At 41.6% G+C, this 21,716-nt stretch overlaps 1 protein-coding gene across 2 annotated transcripts; it reads right to left on the bottom strand.

Moving 5' to 3' along the window:
* Window positions 1-187: 187 nt before the first annotated feature.
* Window positions 188-20,918, bottom strand: LOC115132324 (sodium-coupled neutral amino acid transporter 3-like). Of its 2 annotated transcripts, none has more exons than XM_029664871.2 (16): window positions 20,791-20,918; window positions 18,189-18,284; window positions 17,929-18,013; window positions 17,638-17,753; window positions 11,982-12,055; window positions 10,847-10,939; window positions 10,588-10,669; window positions 10,362-10,444; window positions 10,143-10,201; window positions 9,298-9,471; window positions 3,228-3,307; window positions 3,000-3,100; window positions 2,673-2,797; window positions 2,100-2,244; window positions 1,788-1,891; window positions 188-1,658 (listed from the first exon to the last, which is right to left on the bottom strand). In XM_029664871.2, exons 2-16 carry the CDS (start codon window positions 18,275-18,277, stop codon window positions 1,554-1,556), a joined length of 1,515 nt encoding a protein of 504 aa, XP_029520731.2. In that variant the 5' UTR covers window positions 18,278-18,284; window positions 20,791-20,918; the 3' UTR covers window positions 188-1,553. The 2 variants fall into 2 exon arrangements, with proteins under 2 accessions (XP_029520731.2, XP_029520732.2); XM_029664872.2 differs by having other exon boundaries at window positions 18,189-18,279.
* Window positions 20,919-21,716: the final 798 nt, after the last annotated feature.

The following is a 21,716-nucleotide window of genomic DNA, read 5'->3' as shown; positions in this document are numbered from 1 at the left end:
CCTTTCTCTCGCTCATAATGCTGATCATGGTTGAGTGGTGTTACTTATATTTCATGGTCTGACTATGGAGTTTCTTAAGTTTTAGTCATTGTTCCATTGCTAAAAATGGCAAACTCTTCTCAGGTACTCAATTTACGCTACTCAGACCCCAATTTTCAATGGGACATTTATTAGAAAAGAGAACGAATCAGATTCAAAACATTTAATTACATGAAACTTTTAATGGACAAATAACAAATACATTTTTTTAAGACCAAATACATTTTAAAAAACAGACTCCATTCTCTCTAAAAAATGTTGGTCCATAGTTCAGCTTACCACGTCTGATACAGGACTCAGTTTGTCTGAGATCTCAGACTTACTCAGAAAAGCCAAGTCTAAAGATAGCAGGAGACATTGTACTACTTCTGCTCTTGAGTCTGACTGACTAGTGAAGCTGAGGACAGTATTTGTGTGTGTTGAGTGGACATTAGCGTGTATGCTCACACAAACAGCCCTTTCCATTCATATTCATGATGACTAGGAGTACATGTTTTGTATATACAACATGATAGATATAAACAATAGAAAAGTTTTAAATATCCAATTCAAGTTACTGGACATAATATAGAGTTTAAATTAAAGCTTGAAAATTAAACAGTCATGAATAATTGGGAGGGTTTCTGGCATTATCACTGCTGATAACTGCACTCATAGGAACATCTCTGACTGTTATCCTAACATGAGTTTGGTATCATGGAACAACTAACAAGAATGATCACATCTGGAGGCTCTGGAATCAATACACCTATCACTATGTATGAGCATAGGGCAAAAACACTGGATTTGATTGCACTAAAAATAACACAGTCATTGCTGAATGAATGACAGGAATAGAGCAAATTACATAACATTCTGTAATCTTGTTTGAAAAGTCGAACTTTACCAGAAAGAGAAAATCTGCAGAATGCCAGAATATTAGATGCATTTGATTTCCTTACGTGTACAAATATCTCACTGAAGATTCAAGGGAGGTAGATGAGGAAGGTAATGATGACTTTGGCAATGATGAAGCCATTTATTGGTACACTTATAAAATACTATCCTTACCCTTAGAAGACAATTACAATGGTTTCTCATTGTTTCTAGTGTCAAAATAGTACACATTTCACTTAAACCTGTTGTCACAGTGACAACTATACTAGTGCCTCAAAACAACATCCTGAAAGCAAACCACAATGTTTGTCACCTCAGAACTGTTGCTTTGTGTTGTTATGATGCTGGTTCTGTTTCTTCACCACATGGAGCATAATGCCATCTTGTGGGGGAAGTTAAATTATACACTGAATAAAAATATATGGAACATTTCTGGGATATTTTATTTCAGCTCGTGAAACATAGGACCCACACTTTACATGTTGCGTTTATATTTTTGTTCAGTATATATTATTTTCCATGTCCAGCCGAGACCCTGTCATTTGGATATGGTGAAATAATGGGCACGTCGGGGAGAATTTGATGTTTGGGAGAGCTTTGGTTGGCATTTTGGTATTCTTGTTTATTGTTGTCTGTTGCTAGTGTCCGCCTCCACTCCGAGACTCTCCGGACACCCAATCAATAATGATGAATGACGTACTCATCACCATGAAGATGAAGCCTAAGACGGCAAAACAGGAAGCCTGCAGGGAGAGAGGTGGATGACAGCGCATTTTCTGACATTAATTCATATAGTAAGCGTGACTGTAATTACTAAAGACTATTTACTGCTACATCGCTAAAGAAGATGAGACAAAGGATTGAGGTTTTACCATAATCTTTGGTTTGGATTTTAGAGGTTCCGTTTCTTCAGGAACAATCCTGATGTAGAAGATTCCCGGGAGGATGAAGATCAGGCTGGGTGCAGAGGTCGCCCCTGGGTTGGGAAGGGGGAATAGATGGAGAGAGGGAGTGGGGAAGGGAGGGGTGAAGAGGTGGAGGGAAGTTGAATGTGAAAATGTTCTATAGGAATAAGACTATTAGAGGTCATAGTTTCTAATTTGGATAACAATAGTCTGTGAATCTAAACTAGGTTTGCATTGAAACTAGAATCATTTTACAGGTCTCTGTCTCTGCACACTTACCGATGATACCGAAAATGTCTCGGATGGTGGGCACGAAGATGACCAGTAGATTGACGATGATAAGGAGACACACAGCGATGGTGATGTGGCGAGCCCAGTGGAAGGGCTTCTCAGGGAACAGCAGCTGCAGCAGGGCCCTGCGGATCTAAAGAGAGGTGTGGAGGGACAGAGAGATGTCACCAGACCTGTATCATACACCCTGGCTACGTCCTAATTGACACCCTATCCCCTACATAGTGCACTACTTTTAACCGGAGTCCTGTGGGCCCTGGTCAAAATTAGTGCACTATATAGGGAATAGGGTGTCATTTGGAACAAAAACCATGTCTCAGGAGAAGCATGTCAGATACGTTCCTGAAACCTGTCAGCCAATTAGCAACCATAGCAGAAGGGTATTGCAGGTCAAGAGCTTCATTATCCTCCTACTGACACTGCAGTGACTTCAGAGTAAGGATGCATTATTGTAACATTACTGGACCCTTCAAGCCAATATAAGACTGCATAAACACAAGCCAGCACACTCTGTTCTGGTAGCTGTTGCCCACCTCTACCTGCTTGTAATTTGAGTCTCACCGGAAAGAGAACCACAGGGACAGTAAGAGTAACAGCCACCAGCACAGCCATACGCACACACAGGATCAGTGTGTCCAAGGGGTCCACTTTAATGTATGTATGAAGGAGCTCGGACTCTACTCCACCTAAAACACAGAGAAACAGAGAATGGTGGTTATACTTCAAGACACACATGTATGCTTTAAAACAGTCATAACCATACGTTCATACACCAGTTCTCCAATTCCAGACTTCTCAATAGGGTAACAACATAGTAACAACATGAGTGAACAGTCTGAACATAATTAGTACTTCATTATTCTCATTGCTACAGGAGCGGTGTCTTACCAAAGAAGGTAAGGTAACCGAAGATAGCGGTTAGACCGTACATGACGAACATGGCCAGAATGGAGATGTTGGCAACTGTTTGCATGCGTTTCTTGGTGGCACTAAGGTCACAGTGGACAGACATAGATTAGTACCTGAATATGACAGTAGAGTCTACTGTAGTATGTGTGTGAATCATAGGAATATGTGTTGCATCTCTAATCTCAATTGTGTCAGATCATGACTTACTCTTGTAGCTCTGTGTAGATGGGAAGCACCTCAGGATGGCAGACAAAAGCAAAAGCCAGGATAGGGATGGTATATGCTGTCTGAAGGAAATCAAACCATGAATTAAAAATGGTTCAAATGTATAAACATAACTAGACGCTCATTTGAGTGTAGTAAACACATACAGTACCAGTCAAAAGTTAGAACACCTACTCATTCAAGGGCTTTTCTTTATTTGTACTATTTTCTACATTTTAGAATAATAGTGAAGACATTAAATAACACATATGTAATCATGTAGTGACCAAAAAAAGTGTTAAACAAATACATTATTCAAAGTACACTGTCATAACTCTCCTGTGAAGATCTGTATATACAGTTGATGTCGGAAGTTTACATATACCTTAGCCAAATACATTTACACTTTTTCACAATACCTGACATTTTATCCTAACAATTCACTGTCTTAGGTCAGTTAGGATCACCACTTTATTTTAAGAATGTGAAATATGAGAATAATAGCAGAGAGAATGATTTATTTCAGCTTTTATTTCTTTCATCACATTCCCAGTGGGTCAGAAGTTTACATACACTCAATTAGTATTTGGTAGAATTGCCTTTACATTTTTTTTTTACTTGGGTCAAATGTTTCAGGTAGCCTTCCACAAGCTTCCCACAATAAGTTATTTTGGCCCATTCCTCCTGACAAAGAAGGTGTAACCGAGTCAGGTTAGTAGGCCTCCTTACTAGCACACGCTTTTTCAGTTCTGCCCACACATTTTCTATAGGATTGAGATCAGGGATTTGTGATGGCCACTCCAATACCTTGACTTTGTTGTCCTTAAGCAATTTTGCCACAACTTTGGAAGTATGCTTGTGGTCATTTCCCATTTGGAAGACCCATTTCCGACCAAGCTTTAACTTCCTGACTGATGTCTTGAGATGTTGCTTCAATATAGCCACATGATTTTCCATCCTCATGTTGCCATCTATTTTGTGAAGTGCACCAGTCCCTCCTGCAGCAAAGCACCCCCACAACATGATGCTGCCACCCCTGTGCTTCATGGTTGGGATGGTGTTCTCCGGCTTGCAAGCGTCCCCCTTTTTCCTCCAAACATAACGATGGTCATTATGGCCAAACAGTTCTATTTTTGTTTCATCAGACCAGAGGACATTTCTCCAAAAAGTATGATCTTTGTTCCCATGAGCAGTTGCAAACCATAGTCTGGCTTTTTTATGGCGGTTTTGGAGCAGTGGCTTCTTCCTTGCTGAGCGGCCTTTCAGGTTATGTCGATATAGGACTCGTTTTACTGTGGATATAGATACTTTTGTGCCTATTTTCTGCAAGGTCCTTCTCTGTTGTTCTGGGATTGATTTGCACTTTTTGCACCAAAGTATGTTCATCTCTAGGAGACAGAACACGTCTCATTCCCTGAGCGGTATGACAACTGCGTGGTCCCATGGTGTTTATACTTGCGTACTATTGTTTTTACAGATGAACGTGGTACCTTCAGGCGTTTGGAAATTTCTCCCAAGGATGAACCAGACTTGTGGAGGTCTACAAATGATTTTCTGAGGTCTTGGCTGATTTCTTTTGATTTTCCCATGATGTCAAGCAAAGAGGCACTGAGTTTGGAGGTAAGCCTTGAACTACATCCACAGGTACACCTCCAATTGACTCAAATGATGTCAATTAGCCTATCAGAAGCCTCTAAAGCCATGATGTCATTTTCTGGAATTTTCCAAGCTGTTTAGGGAGAGTCAACTTAGTGTATGTAAACTTCTGACCCACTGGAATTGTGATACAGTGAATTATAAGTGAAATCATCTGTCTGTCAACAATTGTTGGAAAAATGTACTTGTGTCATGTACAAAGTAGATGTCCTAACCGACTTGCCAAAACTATAGTTTGTGGAGTGGTTGAAAAACGAGTTTTAATGACTCCAACCTAAGTGTATGTAAACTTCCAACTTCAACTGTATATAGCTGTTTTTAGCTGATTCATGATTTATGATGGTAGGATTTGTGCAGATATCCAAGGGTTTGCGACGTTCAAGAATGAGACTGATGAAGAAATAATACATTAATAGACGACTGTAAATGATAAGATAATAAAATATCTGAAGAGTTGTATTCGGGAAATTGCAACTCTATAAACAACATTTTCCCGTGGTGCCTTCCTAGTTAATTACTATTCCGTGATTTGTTTAATCAGGGAATAATTATACATAGAGAATTGATTTGATAATATAAAGGTCTTCACATTTAATGACAGCAAACGCTACGACACTTGGAGCCCCTGTGCGAGGAATCTAAGATAGAATGAGGCATTTATTTTGATTCAGCCTATATAAAATTGAAAAGCAGATTACATTATGCACCCACATTATGTTATACAACATGGGAGGTGTGTTGCCATTTGAACAATACAAGGAGGTTTCCTCCATCTTGTTTCTCTGACATAGTAATAGTCAAAGAAGCAATAAAACTGGCCTTCCTTAGACTAGTTGATAATCTGGAGCATCAGCATTTGTGGGTTCGATTACAGGCTCAAAATGGACAGAAACAAAGACCTTTATTCCTGAAACTCGTCAGTCTATTCTTGTTCTGAGAAATTGCATGAAAAAAATTGGTAAAATAGTACCCACAAAACACCAGTCTCAATGTCAACAGTGAATAGGAGACTCCGGAATGCTGTCCTTCTAGGCAGAGTTCCTCTGTCCAGTGTCTGTGTTCTTTTTCCCATCTTAATCTTCTCTTTTTCTTGGCCAGTCTGAGATATGGCTTTTTCTTTGCAACTCTGCCTAGATGGCCAGTATCCCGGAGTCGCCTCTTCACTGTTAACATTGAGACTGGTGCTAAATATGGAACTGCATTTGAAAACTGAACAATTAAATGTAATTGCAAAAACTTATGACAACGAACGAGCACAAACTCTTCAACAAAATCGTCTTCTACAGGAACAAAATAGTTTTTTTACAGGAACATCTCGATTTAGTCAAAACTAAATATGAAGATGTCCACGCCAAACTATACAATCGGTGACTCAATGTCATATTTATCCTGATACCAGATTCTAATTGACGCAACCCTAACACAATGCAACTAGTAAAATGCTCTAATCACGTGTTCCGGTAGGATAACATTTTAGAATAAATTGCCATGGTTAACTGGTCCCCTTGAGTACCAGTATCAATGCCAGCACAGTGAGTCCAACAACAATCAGTAAGAGGATTATAGACCTCACAAGTCAAATTGCTATTGATAACAGTGATAGAGGAGTTAGTAGTCACTCAGATTGCAACACGTGTATGGGAATCTCCAGAACACTCTTCTGATGGTTAAAACACATGCCACTCATAAATAGAACCCTCCATTCAGGAGGAAAGTTATTAGAAGTAATGAATCATGATCACACCGCGTACGACTGGTTCAGTACTTAGGGAGTAATTCCGTTGTGAGGTTAGCTATGAAATAGACTCCTTCATACCTACCACCACTGCAATGGTGTAAGACACATTGACGTGTACTAAAACTACTACAGGTCCCCTTAACACGTCTGGAGGCATTGACCTGGAAATGATCTGATGACGTCAGACTCATTCTGAACAGGTTGCAGCCTACCCGGATACTTGGTTTCTTTAACTTGGTATGTGCGCTTGTGTAAGCACAAACGCAGATGTACAACTGAACATTTCATGTGGATTTATGCTTGGATCACTTAAGGGTCCGAACAAAATACCAGCCTTAGTAGAGTTGAAAATGTACTCTGAGGCCTTTGACTACATCTACAGTACTCACCAGTTTCTCCACAAGAGGTCCATAGGTCATCCCTGTAGACTGCCCGAAGCTGGTGTCTTACAGCTGTAGCCTAGAATCACCAGCCTGGACGACCAGGCGACGTTTCCATAACCACGATCACAATCCGGACATCCACTGCCCATCCTTGTGGCTGTCACACCCTGATCTGTTTCACCTGTCCATGTGATTGTCTCCACCCCCCTCCAGGTGTTGACGAAATCTCCCCATTATCCCCTGTGTATTTATACCTGTGTTCTTTGTTTGTCCGTTGCCAGTTTGTCTTGTTTGTTAAGTCAACCAGCGTCTTTGTTCTCAGCTCCTGATTTTCCCAGTCTCTCTTTTTCTCGCCCTCTTGGTTTTGACCCTTGCCTGTCCTGACTCTGAGCCCGCCTGCCTGACCACTCTGCCTGCCCCTGAGCCTGCCTGCTGTCCTGTACCTTTGCCCCACCTCTGGATTATTGACCTCTTCCTACCCTGACCCTGAGCCTGCCTGGCGTCCAGTACCGTTGCCCCACCTCTGGATTATTGACCTCTGCCTACCCTGACCCTGCCTGCCTGGCGTCCGGTACCGTTGCCCCACCTCTGGTTTACTGACCCCTGCCTGCCTTGACCTGTCTATTACCTGCCCCTGTTGGAATATTAAAACATTGTCAATTCGACGTGTCTGCATCTGGGTCTAACCTCGATTCCTGATAGTGGCGGCCTGCTCCATTTACAGAAATTCTACCCTGGTCGACCACCAGAGGGGGACCGCAATGGCGATCACCAATCAGATCATTCCCTGGCCATTCTTGTGGTGCTTTATAATTCATAGAAAGCCTACCTGGGTCAACCACCAGAGGGGGACTGCAACGGCAATCCCCAACCAGGACATTCCCTGGCCATTCTTGTGGTGGTTTGCAGCTGTCCGAAATCCTACCAGGGTAAACCACCAAGGGGGGAACTGCTATGCTGATCCACAAACAAGGACATCCAAGGTTAATTCTTATGGTGGTTTGCAACTTGCAGGATCCTTTCAACTTGAACCCACCAGAGGGGGACTATCATAACTCTCCTAGATCTGAAGATCTACCGTGGGTTCGCTCTACAGCGCCCTCTCTCTCCCACAGAGGTGGCAGGGGCTGCTTTATGGTGGTCATAAAATACTCTGCTTCTGGGCTCAGTAATATCGAGATTGTGAAACACAGAGAGACACTTGGACATCAAAAGGTTAAATAATTGAAAAGTGTTTCTGTATTCCAATCAGTTGGGTGGTCCATGGACACTTAAGGAACAGTCATATCAAGTTTAATTTGGTGACCTCAAGAAGGACAGGAGACACACATTACTGTTTCTTTGTTTGTATACACTTATGGGGTTTGCATCTGAATGTTGTATAAAATAAATGATTGAGTATATAGGAATACTTTTGGAAAGATAACAATGTGATCTTAGTCTTCTAAATGAGAGTTGTTTTTCAGAGTAAATTAGGATCAGTCAGTGGCCACGCCCCCGTGAGCACAGACATTTCACGGCGTCATGGAACGCCCCCTTTTCTACTAAGTATAAAACCCTCTTCCGACAAAATTTATATTATTAAACCAGAAAACATGGAAGCTGTCGCTACATGTTGAAATGGTTGGCAACTCTACCAAAGGACAAGACCAGAGAACGTGGAGATCATTCCCACGTTGAAATGGCTAAGAAATCTACAAACTAAAGAACAATTATTCTGGCTGCATCTGTTTAAGTACTTTAGTCTGGTAAACGCAACCAGTCGAATGACCGAATGGTACTCTGGCGTATCCATTATAACAAGCTACAACTCCGAAAGACTTTGATCTCTGGTGGACAAACCAGAGACTTTCTGTTGGCAATCTATCCAGCAGACAGACCGATGATTGCAGAGAGGGACAACAAAGGCATATGCTCATAAATATGTAAATTGCAAATTATTTTTAGAATGAGCGGTTGTTCATGTTCAAAGTATAAGAATTTCCATGAGTGTAGTGTATGTACTGGGGTCCCCTCTGAGTTTCCCGCTCTTGAGCTTGTCCCACCCCTTTCCTTTGTCTACCAAGCCAATTTCAGTGGCACTACAAAGTAGAAAATAGTAAAAATAAAGAAAAACCCTTGAATGAGTAGGTGTGTCCAAACTTTTGACTGGTACTGTATATTGCCATAACAAATCCATAATCTTATCACAGCTAGATTGTCTGAGACACAAATCTAGAAAACTCACAATCAGAAATTGCGCTATTTAATGTTAAATACAATGTCTGCCTGTATTACATGTCTCTTCCTCTCTGACCTGCGTGTTGATGGTGAATAGCTGTGGTTCACAGAAGTCCCCATCAGAATTGACATAGGCCGGGGTGACGAATGAGTGGTTACCAAGACTCTCCATCAGGGCGTACGCTGAGTGGTTACTGTGACTGGTTATTTCCTCCAGTGGACACGGGATGTTGAATTTCTTATAGATCACCTAGTGGGAGTAACCAACTGACTGTTTAGTCAAACACTGAAGACTCCAGCCACCCAAGCCACAGACTGTTCTCTCTGCTGCTGCACAGCATGTGTTACCAATGCACCAAGTCTGGAACCAAAATGACCCTGAACAGTTTCTACCCCCAAGCCATAAGTATTCTAAACAAGACTGCTAAATAGCTAATCAAATGGATACCCAGACTACCTACATTGACCCTTTTTTGCACAAACTCTCTTCCTCTGGCTCTGTGCACACACACTGGACTCTACCCACACACACGTACACACGCTACATACACCCACGTGCACACACTGTACATGTATTCTGACGCCACACAAACAGACTCACTTTCAAACTACATCGCTACCTCAATTACCTCATACCCCTGCACTTGTTTAATTTTTATTTTTATCTTTAACTCTGCATTGTTGGAAAAGGATTCGTAAGTAAGCATTCCACTGTTAGTTTACACTACGAAGCATGTGACGAATACAATTTGATTTGATTAGCCTGGTCCCAGACCTGTTTGTGCTGTATAGCTAACTTGTAGGGTTGTTGACCATTACAACCATGGGAGTTGGCAAGCGAGCAGAAACAGATATGGGGCCAGGCTATGTATTGTTTAGTTGGATGGGAGATGGGTTAGTTGGTTGATGAAGAGGACTCACCGAGATGAGGAAGAAAACCATACAGGACAGAGAAAAGCCACTGGTGTAACCAAGGTAACCTGTGAGGTGATAACAGAAGATCACGTTGTGTTGAAATAGAGACATTTCGTGTTATTCTGTGCATGTTTCATCATCACTACTAGCATACTACAACAACAAAAAAGTATGAATATAGATTGTGAAGTGAAATGAGGGATGGTCTAAGACATGGAAACTTACCAAGGTGTCTCATGAGTGAGAGTGGAAAGATGATGATGATGCTTACAATGATGATCAGGTATCTCCCATCCAAATACCACTCTCTGACAGAGAGACAGCAAGAACACACAAACTATACAATATAGCCAACTTTCAGAACAATCTATCAAATTCACATTTTAAATGCTCCTGTTTTAAAGCCTGCATTATGAAATAACAGCAACAACTGCCTTCTAGAGACACCTACCCAGTATTTTCCGTCAGGCCCAGAATGGCCTGCATGACCAACGGGAGCTCAGACTTCACAATGAAGAGGTAACTGGACATCGCTATGGGAAACGCAAAACAAAACTTGTTTACACTTGTATATTATGTCACTTAAGTCATTAGACCTTCTATGACAGGAGCAATTTCAGTGGCACTTGTACTTAAGTAAGTACATACATGAGGCTTACATACAATAACATAAGCCAATCATGACCTGCCGGTGACATGCTGTACTTTACCTCCAATGTTGTGCATGGTGATGATGGAGCCCGCCAAAACCTTGCCTGGTTGTCCAAAGGCACGGTGCCCTAGCTGCTCATAGGCACGGATGCCTGAAAGAACACACGCATGCATGTCAACCTTTGAAGAGCAGTGGGCTAAAACCAGGCTCACACAGAGTGTTTCTTGGTAGTCTTAAACAAATAACATCAAATTGATCAGAAATACAGTGTAGACATTGTTAATTTTGTAAGTGACTATTATAGCTGGAAACGGCTGATGTTTTTTGGAATATCTACATAGACATGCAGAGGCCCATTATCAGCAACCATCACTCCTGTGTTCCAATGGCACGTTGTGTTAGCTAATCCAAGTTGATCATTTTAAAAGGCTAATTGATCATTAGAAAACCCTTTTGCAATTATGTTAGCACAGCTGAAAACTGTTGTCCTGATTAAAGCAGCAATACAACTGGCCTTCTTTAGACTAGTTGAGTATAAGGAGCGTCAGCATTTGTGGGTTCGATTACACCTTCAAAACGGCCAGAAACAAAGAACTTTCTTCTGAAATTCATCAGTCTATCCTTCATCTGAGAAATGAAGGATATTCCATGTGAGAAATTACCAGAAACTAAAGATCTCGTACAACGCTGTGTACTTCTCCCTTCACAGAACAGCGCAAACTGGCTCTAACCAGAATAGAAAGAGGAGTGGGAGGCCCCGGTGCACAACTGAGCAAGAGGACAAGTACATTAGAGTGTCTAGTTTGAGAAACAGACACCTCACAAGTCCTCAACTGGCAGCTTCATTAAATAGTATCCGCAAACCACCAGTCTCAACGTCAACAGTGAAGAGGCAACTCCGGGATGCTGGCCTTCTAGGCAGAGCTGCAAAGAAAAAGCCATATCTCAGACTGGACAATAAAAATAAAAGATTAAGATGGGAAAAACAACACAGACACTGGACAGAAGGCCAGCATCCCGGAGTCGCCTCTTCACTGTTGACGTTGAGACTGGTGTTTTGCGGGTACTATTTAATGAAGCTGCCAGTTGAGGACTTGTGAGGCGTCTGTTTCTCAAATAATTGTAGGCTATATTACGAATGTTCTTTGTTTAATTTTAAAGATAGGTATCTTGGTAAAATATCAGCATCTTACCTACAACTCCTGCACTTCTCAGGAGGAGGTGGATGGAATAGGCTGACAAAATGGCGATGAATAGCAACAGGATACTGAAACCACAAACAAACATAAATTACAACCTTGATTTCTTAACATTATAAAGCTCTGCAATTAACATACATTCTCTTAATCAACATATAATTTACCTTTGGCACAGCCTCATCAATGGCTTAGTAGTCTCGCGGTACCAGACATCACGCCGCAATGGCTAATGACTCAGTAACGCTGTTGACCCAATTTCTCTCGCTGTTGTACTACTAGCTATGAATGACCATCACAAGTGTGAATCATTTGTGACGCAGATCACCCGCCTGCTAGTCCATCCCTCCCAATTCCCAATGGACACACATGACTGATCCAGGAAGACCTGCCTTTGATCTGATCACTACAAGCTATTTATAACCACAAATCTGATTTAGGAGAGCAGCGTGTGTAAGAGCACTACACAGACTGAGCGAGCAAATAGGCCATCTCTCATACTCAGATACAGGAAGCGACTGAGAACACACATAACACAGATCAGGCCAAACCATATCCTTCGAACCCCCATTGTGTGTACAGATGTAAGATCTTAATATGATCACCCTGTTGCAGGAGAACTGCAGGAAATGTAAAACTTGTAGGGCTCTATTTTCAGCTGGCGCAAGTGCCAAACGCACGTTAGTTTGCAATTTCAGCATGTAAAAACTGGCATTTTCCACCAGATTCAGCAATTTACCTGTCTAACATCAGCTCGCTTGCTCTGAGGTGTGGCCTTGAACACAAGCGCAAAAATGACAATTTTCTGCAGCACATATCGTGAGCCGTGACAGCCGTGACAGCCTTAAGCTCATGGAACAAGAGAGATGTGATCTTTGTGCTGGTAACCATCGTATTAATAAACATAAAAAACCAAATGTTTTTTCCATTTGGTTTCATTTGATTAAAAACCAAGCATATAGCCACTGTTTTCTTGTCCTGCCCAATGCATTCAACAAGTAGCCAAGCCTATCAATAAAGGATTTGGCTCGTGAGACTGCCTTGATATAAATCTTACATCAAAAAACTTTATTAAAAGATCATGTTTGGGAGAATCAAAAGAGTGACATCCCCTTTTTATTGTATTGTATAGGCCTACAATATTTGAGCCAGCTCCCATCTTGGACGTGCATAAAAACCACTCCATGTAGGCTACATGTATATATGCACATCATGAAATGAGAGATGACATTGCTTGATTGTTTGCTGTTTCACATGATAAAAAAACAAGCCCTCCTTAGGCTATCGTTACCGTAGGTGTATAGGCTATAACGAAGACTGATTCACCAGCAATCCGTTTTCTTTTATATCCTGTTGACCCCAAGCTATTTAGAACTATAGTTAGTTATCTTTAGTTAAAAAATATATATCCTGTTTTCATTTTATTTGACTTATTAGAATGATTCACTGTCTGGCCTTTATGGTGAACATCCAGCGCGCATGCAATGCAATTGAGGAGCCTTTTGCTATTTCTGCAGAAGTGTGAATGCGATCTGTAAGATGGTTCCATTATGTTTACAGAACATTATATTTGGGAGCAGTTAAACAGTGAGCGGACATTCTCTTTATATTGGATCTTTGTCCAGTTTCTTGGCATAAAATCCTCCATGGTCTGCATTGTCTTAATTAATATGATCCGCCCACAGGGAAAACAACAGATAGTCCCACAAAAATTCTAAAGGAAGTTTGTTCTGAAGTGTGTGTCCTATATCTGAGAGGTATAAGAAAGATCAGGAAACATCGTTTTTTATTTGTTTCACATGTATTTATCCCCTTATTTTTGTCATTAAAGTCTCCATATATACTATACTTCCATTTTTTTTAAATGAACTTGTACTGGGGGACCTTCAGACAAGTCTTGTGATGCCTATGGGCTTCCTATAACAAATCATGAAATGTACGTGTTTGTGAGAGTCTCACCTTCCACAGAGGGGTCATATTAGTGTGTAGCCAAAACTGTTCGGACGCTTCAGACAAAAGTTGGCAGATCGGCTGTACCGACTTCAGACGAGTCCCAAGATGCTTGTGGGGGTCATAGAGCAAAACGTAGAACACCATCTTGTTCGTGAGAGCCTCATCTTTCCATAGAGTTTGTGGGTCAAACCGTTCAGATGCTAAAGGTGATTTTGTGTTTCATGGTCTGACCGACACTGCTCTAACTCTGTCACCTTTCATGGTCTGACCGACACTGCTCTAACTCTGTCACCTTTCACAGCAGATGTCTCATGGTCTGACCGACACTGCTCTAACTCTGTCACCTTTCACAGCAGATGTCTCATGGTCTGACCGACACTGCTCTAACTCTGTCACCTTTCACAGCAGATGTCTCATGGTCTGACCGACACTGCTCTAACTCTGTCAACTTTCACAGCAGATGTCTCATGGTCTGACCGACACTGCTCTAACTCTGTCACCTTTCACAGCAGATGTCTCATGGTCTGACCGACACTGCTCTAACTCTGTCACCTTTCACAGCAGATGTCTCATGGTCTGACCGACACTGCTCTAACTCTGTCACCTTTCATAGTCTGACCGACACTGCTCTAACTCTGTCACCTTTCATAGTCTGACCGACACTGCTCTAACTCTGTCACCTTTCACAGCAGATGTCTCATGGTCTGACCGACACTGCTCTAACTCTGTCACCTTTCACAGCAGATGTTTCATGGTCTGACCGACACTGCTCTAACTCTGTCACAGCAGATGTCTCATGGTCTGACCGACACTGCTCTAACTCTGTCACCTTTCACAGCAGATGTCTCATGGTCTGACCGACACTGCTCTAACTCTGTCACCTTTCACAGCAGATGTCTGATAGTCTGACCGACATTGCTCTAACTCTGTCACCTTTCACAGCAGATGTCTCATGGTCTGACCGACACTGCTCTAACTCTGTCACCTTTCACAGCAGATGTCTCATGGTCTGACCAACACTGCTCTAACTCTGTCACCTTTCACAGCAGATGTTTCATGGTCTGACCGACACTGCTCTAACTCTGTCACAGCAGATGTCTCATGGTCTGACCGACACTGCTCTAACTCTGTCACCTTTCACAGCAGATGTCTCATGGTCTGACCGACACTGCTCTAACTCTGTCACCTTTCACAGCAGATGTCTCATGGTCTGACCGACACTGCTCTAACTATGTCACCTTTCATAGCAGATGTCTCATGGTCTGACCGACACTGCTCTAACTATGTCACCTTTCATAGCAGATGTCTCATGGTCTGACCGACACTGCTCTAACTCTGTCACCTTTCATAGCAGATGTCTCATGGTCTGACCGACACTGCTCTAACTCTGTCACCTTTCACAGCAGATGTCTCATGGTCTGACCGACACTGCTCTAACTCTGTCACCTTTCACAGCAGATGTCTCATGGTCTGACCGACACTGCTCTAACTCTGTCACCTTTCATAGCAGATGTCTCATGGTCTGACCGACACTGCTCTAACTCTGTCACCTTTCACAGCAGATGTCTCATGGTCTGACCGACACTGCTCTAACTCTGTCACAGCAGATGTCTCATGGTCTGACCGACACTGCTCTAACTCTTCACAGCAGATGTCTCATGGTCTGACCGACACTGCTCTAACTATGTCACCTTTCATAGCAGATGTCTCATGGTCTGACCGACACTGCTCTAACTATGTCACCTTTCACAGCAGATGTCTCATGGTCTGACCGACACTGCTCTAACTCTGTCACCTTTCACAGCAGATGTCTCATGGTCTGACCGACACTGCTCTAACTCTGTCAACTTTCACAGCAGATGTCTCATGGTCTGACCGACACTGCTCTAACTATGTCACCTTTCATAGCAGATGTCTCATGGTCTGACCGACACTGCTCTAACTCTGTCACCTTTCACAGCAGATGTCTCATGGTCTGACCGACACTGCTCTAACTCTGTCACCTTTCACAGCAGATGTCTCATGGTCTGACCGACACTGCTCTAACTATGTCACCTTTCATAGCAGATGTCTCATGGTCTGACCGACACTGCTCTAACTCTTCACAGCAGATGTGGAAGTGCAACATTGGTGGATGCGGTAGATTGAGACGCAGCCAACGAAAAACAAACTAATATCTCTAGTTTAAACTGACACATTTTTTATTTATTTTTAAATTAAGCTAATTAATTTCCGCGGGGTCAGCGGACATCAACTCTCGGGGGTGTTAACAATATATTTCCATATTGAAGCCATGCGGTTAGGTTTCTTACAATGTTGACAGCAGACATGTTCAACATATTTATATTTATGGATAGGCCTACGTACATTTAGTTTTTTTTTCTGTAGGCAATTTAACAAACTAGGCTATAACGGACTAACATTCGAATTGGAGTTGATGACAATGCGGGAACATAAAATAACGTAAATAGACAACATGAAGCAACCACATATTTAGCCATGGAACACATTCTGATTGGCAGTGTGGCCAGTTCTGAAGTTTGTCATTTCCACTTTGAAATTTCAGACTTGATTTTCCCTTACAAAATAATGTATCAACTCCGACAACAATGCCCATTAATTATAATCCACATAATAATTCACATTTACTTTTGCTGCAGTGTAATATTCCTGCTGTAGTAAACTGGCTCAAATAAAGGCACTAAACTTGCCGACCCCTCTTTCCTGTTAAGTGTGTTCGGGTATGTTGGCCACACCTGACATTAATGAGTTCTTGTTTTCTTTGAAATGGGGTCTGTTTGAGTAGATTAAAATGAATAACTTTGTATGAGTTAAAAGAACATGGCATGCTAGCTTCATCCTTGTGGCACAGTGAACTAATTCCAAGGATAGGGAACAGAAGATCATAGGTTCTAATCTCACTGATGCTGTGCCACAATAAAAAATAAAATGTGTTTGCATAATTAATGCTTAAGCAAATGAATTTCCATGTGTCATATCTGTGCTTGGAGTTCAAAACAGTTAACCCGAACAAAGCTAGCAGTCTAATTACCCTCAAATGACCTTAATTTCCGTTCTCATTCCATAAATTAAACCTGTCAGGGAACCATAGTAAAACATTCTCAGAACCTCCCTGCAACCTAAAAATGTACAATCCCAGAACAGGCAAAATGTCCACTTCCATTCTCAGAATGTTTAAAAAGCAGTCAGGAAACACATGGCTTCTTTCCCAGAACCAATGGGAAACCAAAAACGTAAGTTCCAAGGAACCAAATGTGCCAGCTGGACTGAGACTAGTAGAGTTGAGCCTTTATAGTTGTAATTGACCAGGTTAAACACTCAACAGACTTCTCAATAATGTACACACAGACAGAAAATCAAACCCACAATAGACCTACTCTTTTCTTGTAAAATAATCAAAATGTTTCCCTTTATGGATCTGCCGGTGAAGCACTCGGTCTAGTGTGGCCTGGATAGTCTCATCATTATAGTGTCATCACAGCATGATGATACTATAAACACAACCAGTGTCATTCTTTAACCCTATTGGGTATATAGCCTGGACCCAGACACACACAACAACAGCGTTCTGATCTGAGGTCATAGTAGAGTTGTGACATCAAGCCTTAGGGAACCACGGTGATCTTGACAAAAACAGGAGGACTAGTGTGACTTGTGTTGTGTTGGCATGGTTACTCACAGGAAGAGGATGATACCGGTATTGGACATAGCGTATGCTAATCCCAGAATTCCACTGCCCATGATGGCATTGCTGAGATTGAAGATGGACATTCCAAATGATGTCTTACCCTCAAACTAGGGTGGGAAAAAAAGGAAAGAATCACACACACAATCTGAAACACAATACAGTATCTAGCTTTAGTTGTAACATTTTACATAAAGTTATTTTTATATCACAATATAATTACTCTCATACAACAGACCTCTGATGCTTACACTAATGACCTTTAAACTAAGGCTGAGCACTCACATCAGTGAACTGAGGTGCCTTTATTCCTGGCCTCGTCCCTGGCAGGAACTCATCCCGCTCTGCCATAAACTCCAGACCATCAAACCTTGTGCGAAAAGAAACACATTTAAAAACATGAAAGCTGTGGTCCCACTGTGGCACTACACATGGATATAACAAAATCCCAATGGCATGGCTGTGAGTAATTATATGCAGACAGGTATAGCCTGTTGATGCATTTGTGTTCAGTGTTAGGGTATATGGTGTAGCCAGAGACTTACCCTTCTTCTAAATTCAGCTTATCTGGGCCAAGGTCTCTGCTATGTTGCCCGTTCATCTTTTGGAGCTCCATACTTCTCCCTACATCCATGGCTGTGCTGGGAATGAAGATCACATGGGCTAAGAAAGAGCCAAGTCTCAAATGCAACCTATGGAAATTCTGCCTCAGATTGTTATTTTGTAATACTTGAAGGGGGTTCTAAAGTGAGCAGAGGAACACGACCAACATGTTATAGCAATCTGGTGCCCAACTGTATAGTCGTTGACATACACAATCATTGGTTGATGCATGCAACATCTAAGCAGTGAAGGCGACCAATACCTGCAGTGCTGCTCGTGGCAACGTCACTGAGTCTACCTTTAAATTCAAGTCAATCTCAGTGTGATGTGACAGATTCAGAAGCTTTAAAATGGAACATAATTCATGATGGTTTTTATTTGAGTTAGTTTTGTAGTCGAAGATAGTATTTTCAGTATCAGTTTTGTTTTTCAAACGGGTTTGTCAATTATTTTATTTTGGTTTTCTAAATAGTTTTTTATGATTAGTTTTTGTTTCAGTGCCAGTTTTAGTTTACTATAATAACCTTGATACTTTGTTAAACAAACACCTGAAGGATAACTGTTTGACGGTCTATATTTGGCTTTTAGAATAAACGAGAAGTTGTGGGTTGCCAGACAGAAAGTCTGTTGTGGAAAGCAGCGATCTAATGTGGAAAACATGGTACGGGTGTAAGAAGAATCTAACAACTGGCATCAGGATAAAGCTAATGAAATGTATAAAGTCATGACATTGGACTAAACCTAAACCGTGGCAGCTGTTTGAATCAACTATTCAATCTCACCTGACCAGTCAGTAGTTTACTTATGACCATGGAAAGGAAAGGCCTCTGGGTTCGGAGAGAAATGCTGGACAGTGAACACAATGCTAAACATGATTGATTTTTAGCATCATCTCAAAGAACTTCTTTCACCCTCAATCATACAGGACTGTGCTCTCTGTGTGACATTTAACATGAGATAACTGTACTTGTAGTGTAGGTTGTTTTGAGGATCACTCTTAGACTGAGGAACCAGACCCAACTATCCTAACAATTGTTTGACGAACCAAAGAGCGTCCACAACACGGAAAACCTATTGACAAGATAAAGGGAAATACTGTTGAAGCATGGGGAGAAATGTAAAGCTGTTTAAAACGTATGTGCCGGGAAAAGCTTTAAATAACAACTGTTGTCAAAGGACTTAATGTTATGCTAATCTGCTCTGGGCAACACAACGCAAGCATGGAGAGTAGTTCCTGTGATCACAATTCACACTCCCTACTCTCACTGCCACTGTGTCATGGGTCGGAGCCCTAAACTCTCTCAACTCTGATGGCCTCTGACCCCTAACCTTTGGGGACTGACTGCCTCTATGGACATTGTGTCATGAAAGCATGAACCTGACTGAAACTTCCCTAATCACTGAAAAATCCCTCTTCACTAGAAACAGAGCATGTTACTGGCTGTAGTCCAACAGTAGTAATCTATCAGGAAGGCAATAATGGGCTGCTGTGAAAAGACCACTAATTAAGAGTTAGTTAGTGTTAGCCCCAGGTGCCTAGCTTACTAGCTTCAAGGAAAACCAGACCAGAACAGCTTCCTAACCAAATGTTTCACTTCCTAGGAACCACCATGATCAACCAAAACACAACAAACAAGGCCCAGGATTGGTGCATTTATAACCAATTGTCTGTCTGCGATGTACTCACATAAGAGTTTTGTCTTTGGCTTTGGTAAATGTTTTATTGTATTACCAAAAATTGGGGTGAATCACAGTTGTCATTTGAGTTTGTTATGGTTGTTGTTAATTATGAACTAACTATACAAGGCTGTCATTTGAAAAATCAACAACATTAACAGTTTACTATGGGTCATATATGCTTTTTATCCTTTTGAAAATGAGACAAACTAGACAGAACTGGTTGGCTACTAGTTAGCTACCAGTTCTGTTTTAGTGTATTTGTAATGAGCAGGAAAGAGACCATGACTCCATCCTTTAATGAAGGGTTGATCACCCAGGGTTTATAAACCAACCACATATGAAACATTTAATTTCAGTCATTTAGCAGATACTCTTGTTCAGAGCGACTTACAGGAACAATTAAGGTTAAGTGCCTTACTCAAGGACACATCGACAGAGTTTTTACCTAGTTGACTTGGGAATTCGAACCAGCAAACTTTTGGTTACTGGCCCAACGTTCTTATCCACTAGGCCACCCAAAGATTCTTTACAAAAAACACCTCCAAACATGCTTATAACCTATTCCTTTGAAACGCTACGCCAGTATTGCCAAATAACATTACAGCATGTGGTCTATGTGAACAGTTAATAAAACAGTGTCTGATACTACCAGTTTACTAAGCTATTAAGACATTAGTAGATAAAACCACCAGTGTGCCATGAGACTCCCAGTCCAGTCCACCACAGTAGCAGTGCTGTGCTTCAGACTCCTAACACATGTCCTTCTGATGCAAGACCGCCTCTCTATTGACAGTTGCCCTTCCCTTGTTTTAATAGCTCACAATACTACTACAACAGTCTACTACAACTCACACAGCTACTTACTCAGATAGTGGAGAGGAACTTCTGTTTCCTTTACCCTAAAATGGATATCCCTTTATAATCCACCAATTTCTGTGTTCTTAACATCCACTGGGGACTTTTTTCCCCTCTATAAAGCTCCTAGGGCTGAGGAAGGGAGACAGAGAGAGAGCTTAGGACATGCTTGAGAGGTAGCAAGGGAGAGGGAGTCTGATAACAACCCCTCCCCTCTTTAACCCTATGTTAAACCTGTCTGTTCTTTCACAGGTAGTGTTGACTTCCAGCCTGATTGAAAATAGAATCTAGTGGTAGCTACAGGTCTACATTCAAGAGATCATGTTTAACTTTATGGATGTGACAAGAGCAAAACATTTACCGTATATTTTCCATATTTATGGTCCATAACTATGAAACAACATGGAAGCCAACAGTACAGTATAATGATGGGGAACAAAGTAATACTATCAAAATGAGTAGTAAGCGGTGCCATTTGAGGTGTTCTGAAAGAAAGTGTGGGTGGTACTGGGTAGATGGGGACAGCGAGGGAGTTGCATCCTGCTAGAATAGATCAAGGCCACATCGCCTTAATTAGCTTAGGAGATAAGTGCTTTTTTAAGGTTACCTGCATGTACTTCTGCTTTAAGACTGTAAACATTCCACACGCTAACACTTGATCATGTGCCTGAACACAGATGGACACACATTTAGGCCTACGTAGACAGAGACAAGCAGTGTTGAACTGAATACATAGATGAAATGATCTTACAATCCTTGGGTTCTGCTTGGGAGAATGCCAAACCTCTCATCCAGCCTTAGAACACATGCAACATGTGCTGTAGGTCATTTATTTAGCTGTTAAAGAGGACATGGACTAGTCTGTCTATGTTCTGGTATGTGTAGTTTAACTCAATGGTGGCAACGTAAGTTCAAAGTAAGTCAGTCAGAGATAT

This window comes from Oncorhynchus nerka, linkage group LG7, assembly GCF_034236695.1.
Source record: "Oncorhynchus nerka isolate Pitt River linkage group LG7, Oner_Uvic_2.0, whole genome shotgun sequence".
In the NCBI taxonomy this organism is placed as follows: Eukaryota; Metazoa; Chordata; class Actinopteri; order Salmoniformes; family Salmonidae; genus Oncorhynchus; species Oncorhynchus nerka.
Note: the sequence above shows the minus strand (reverse complement) of the source record. Positions and strands in the feature narration are given on the sequence as shown.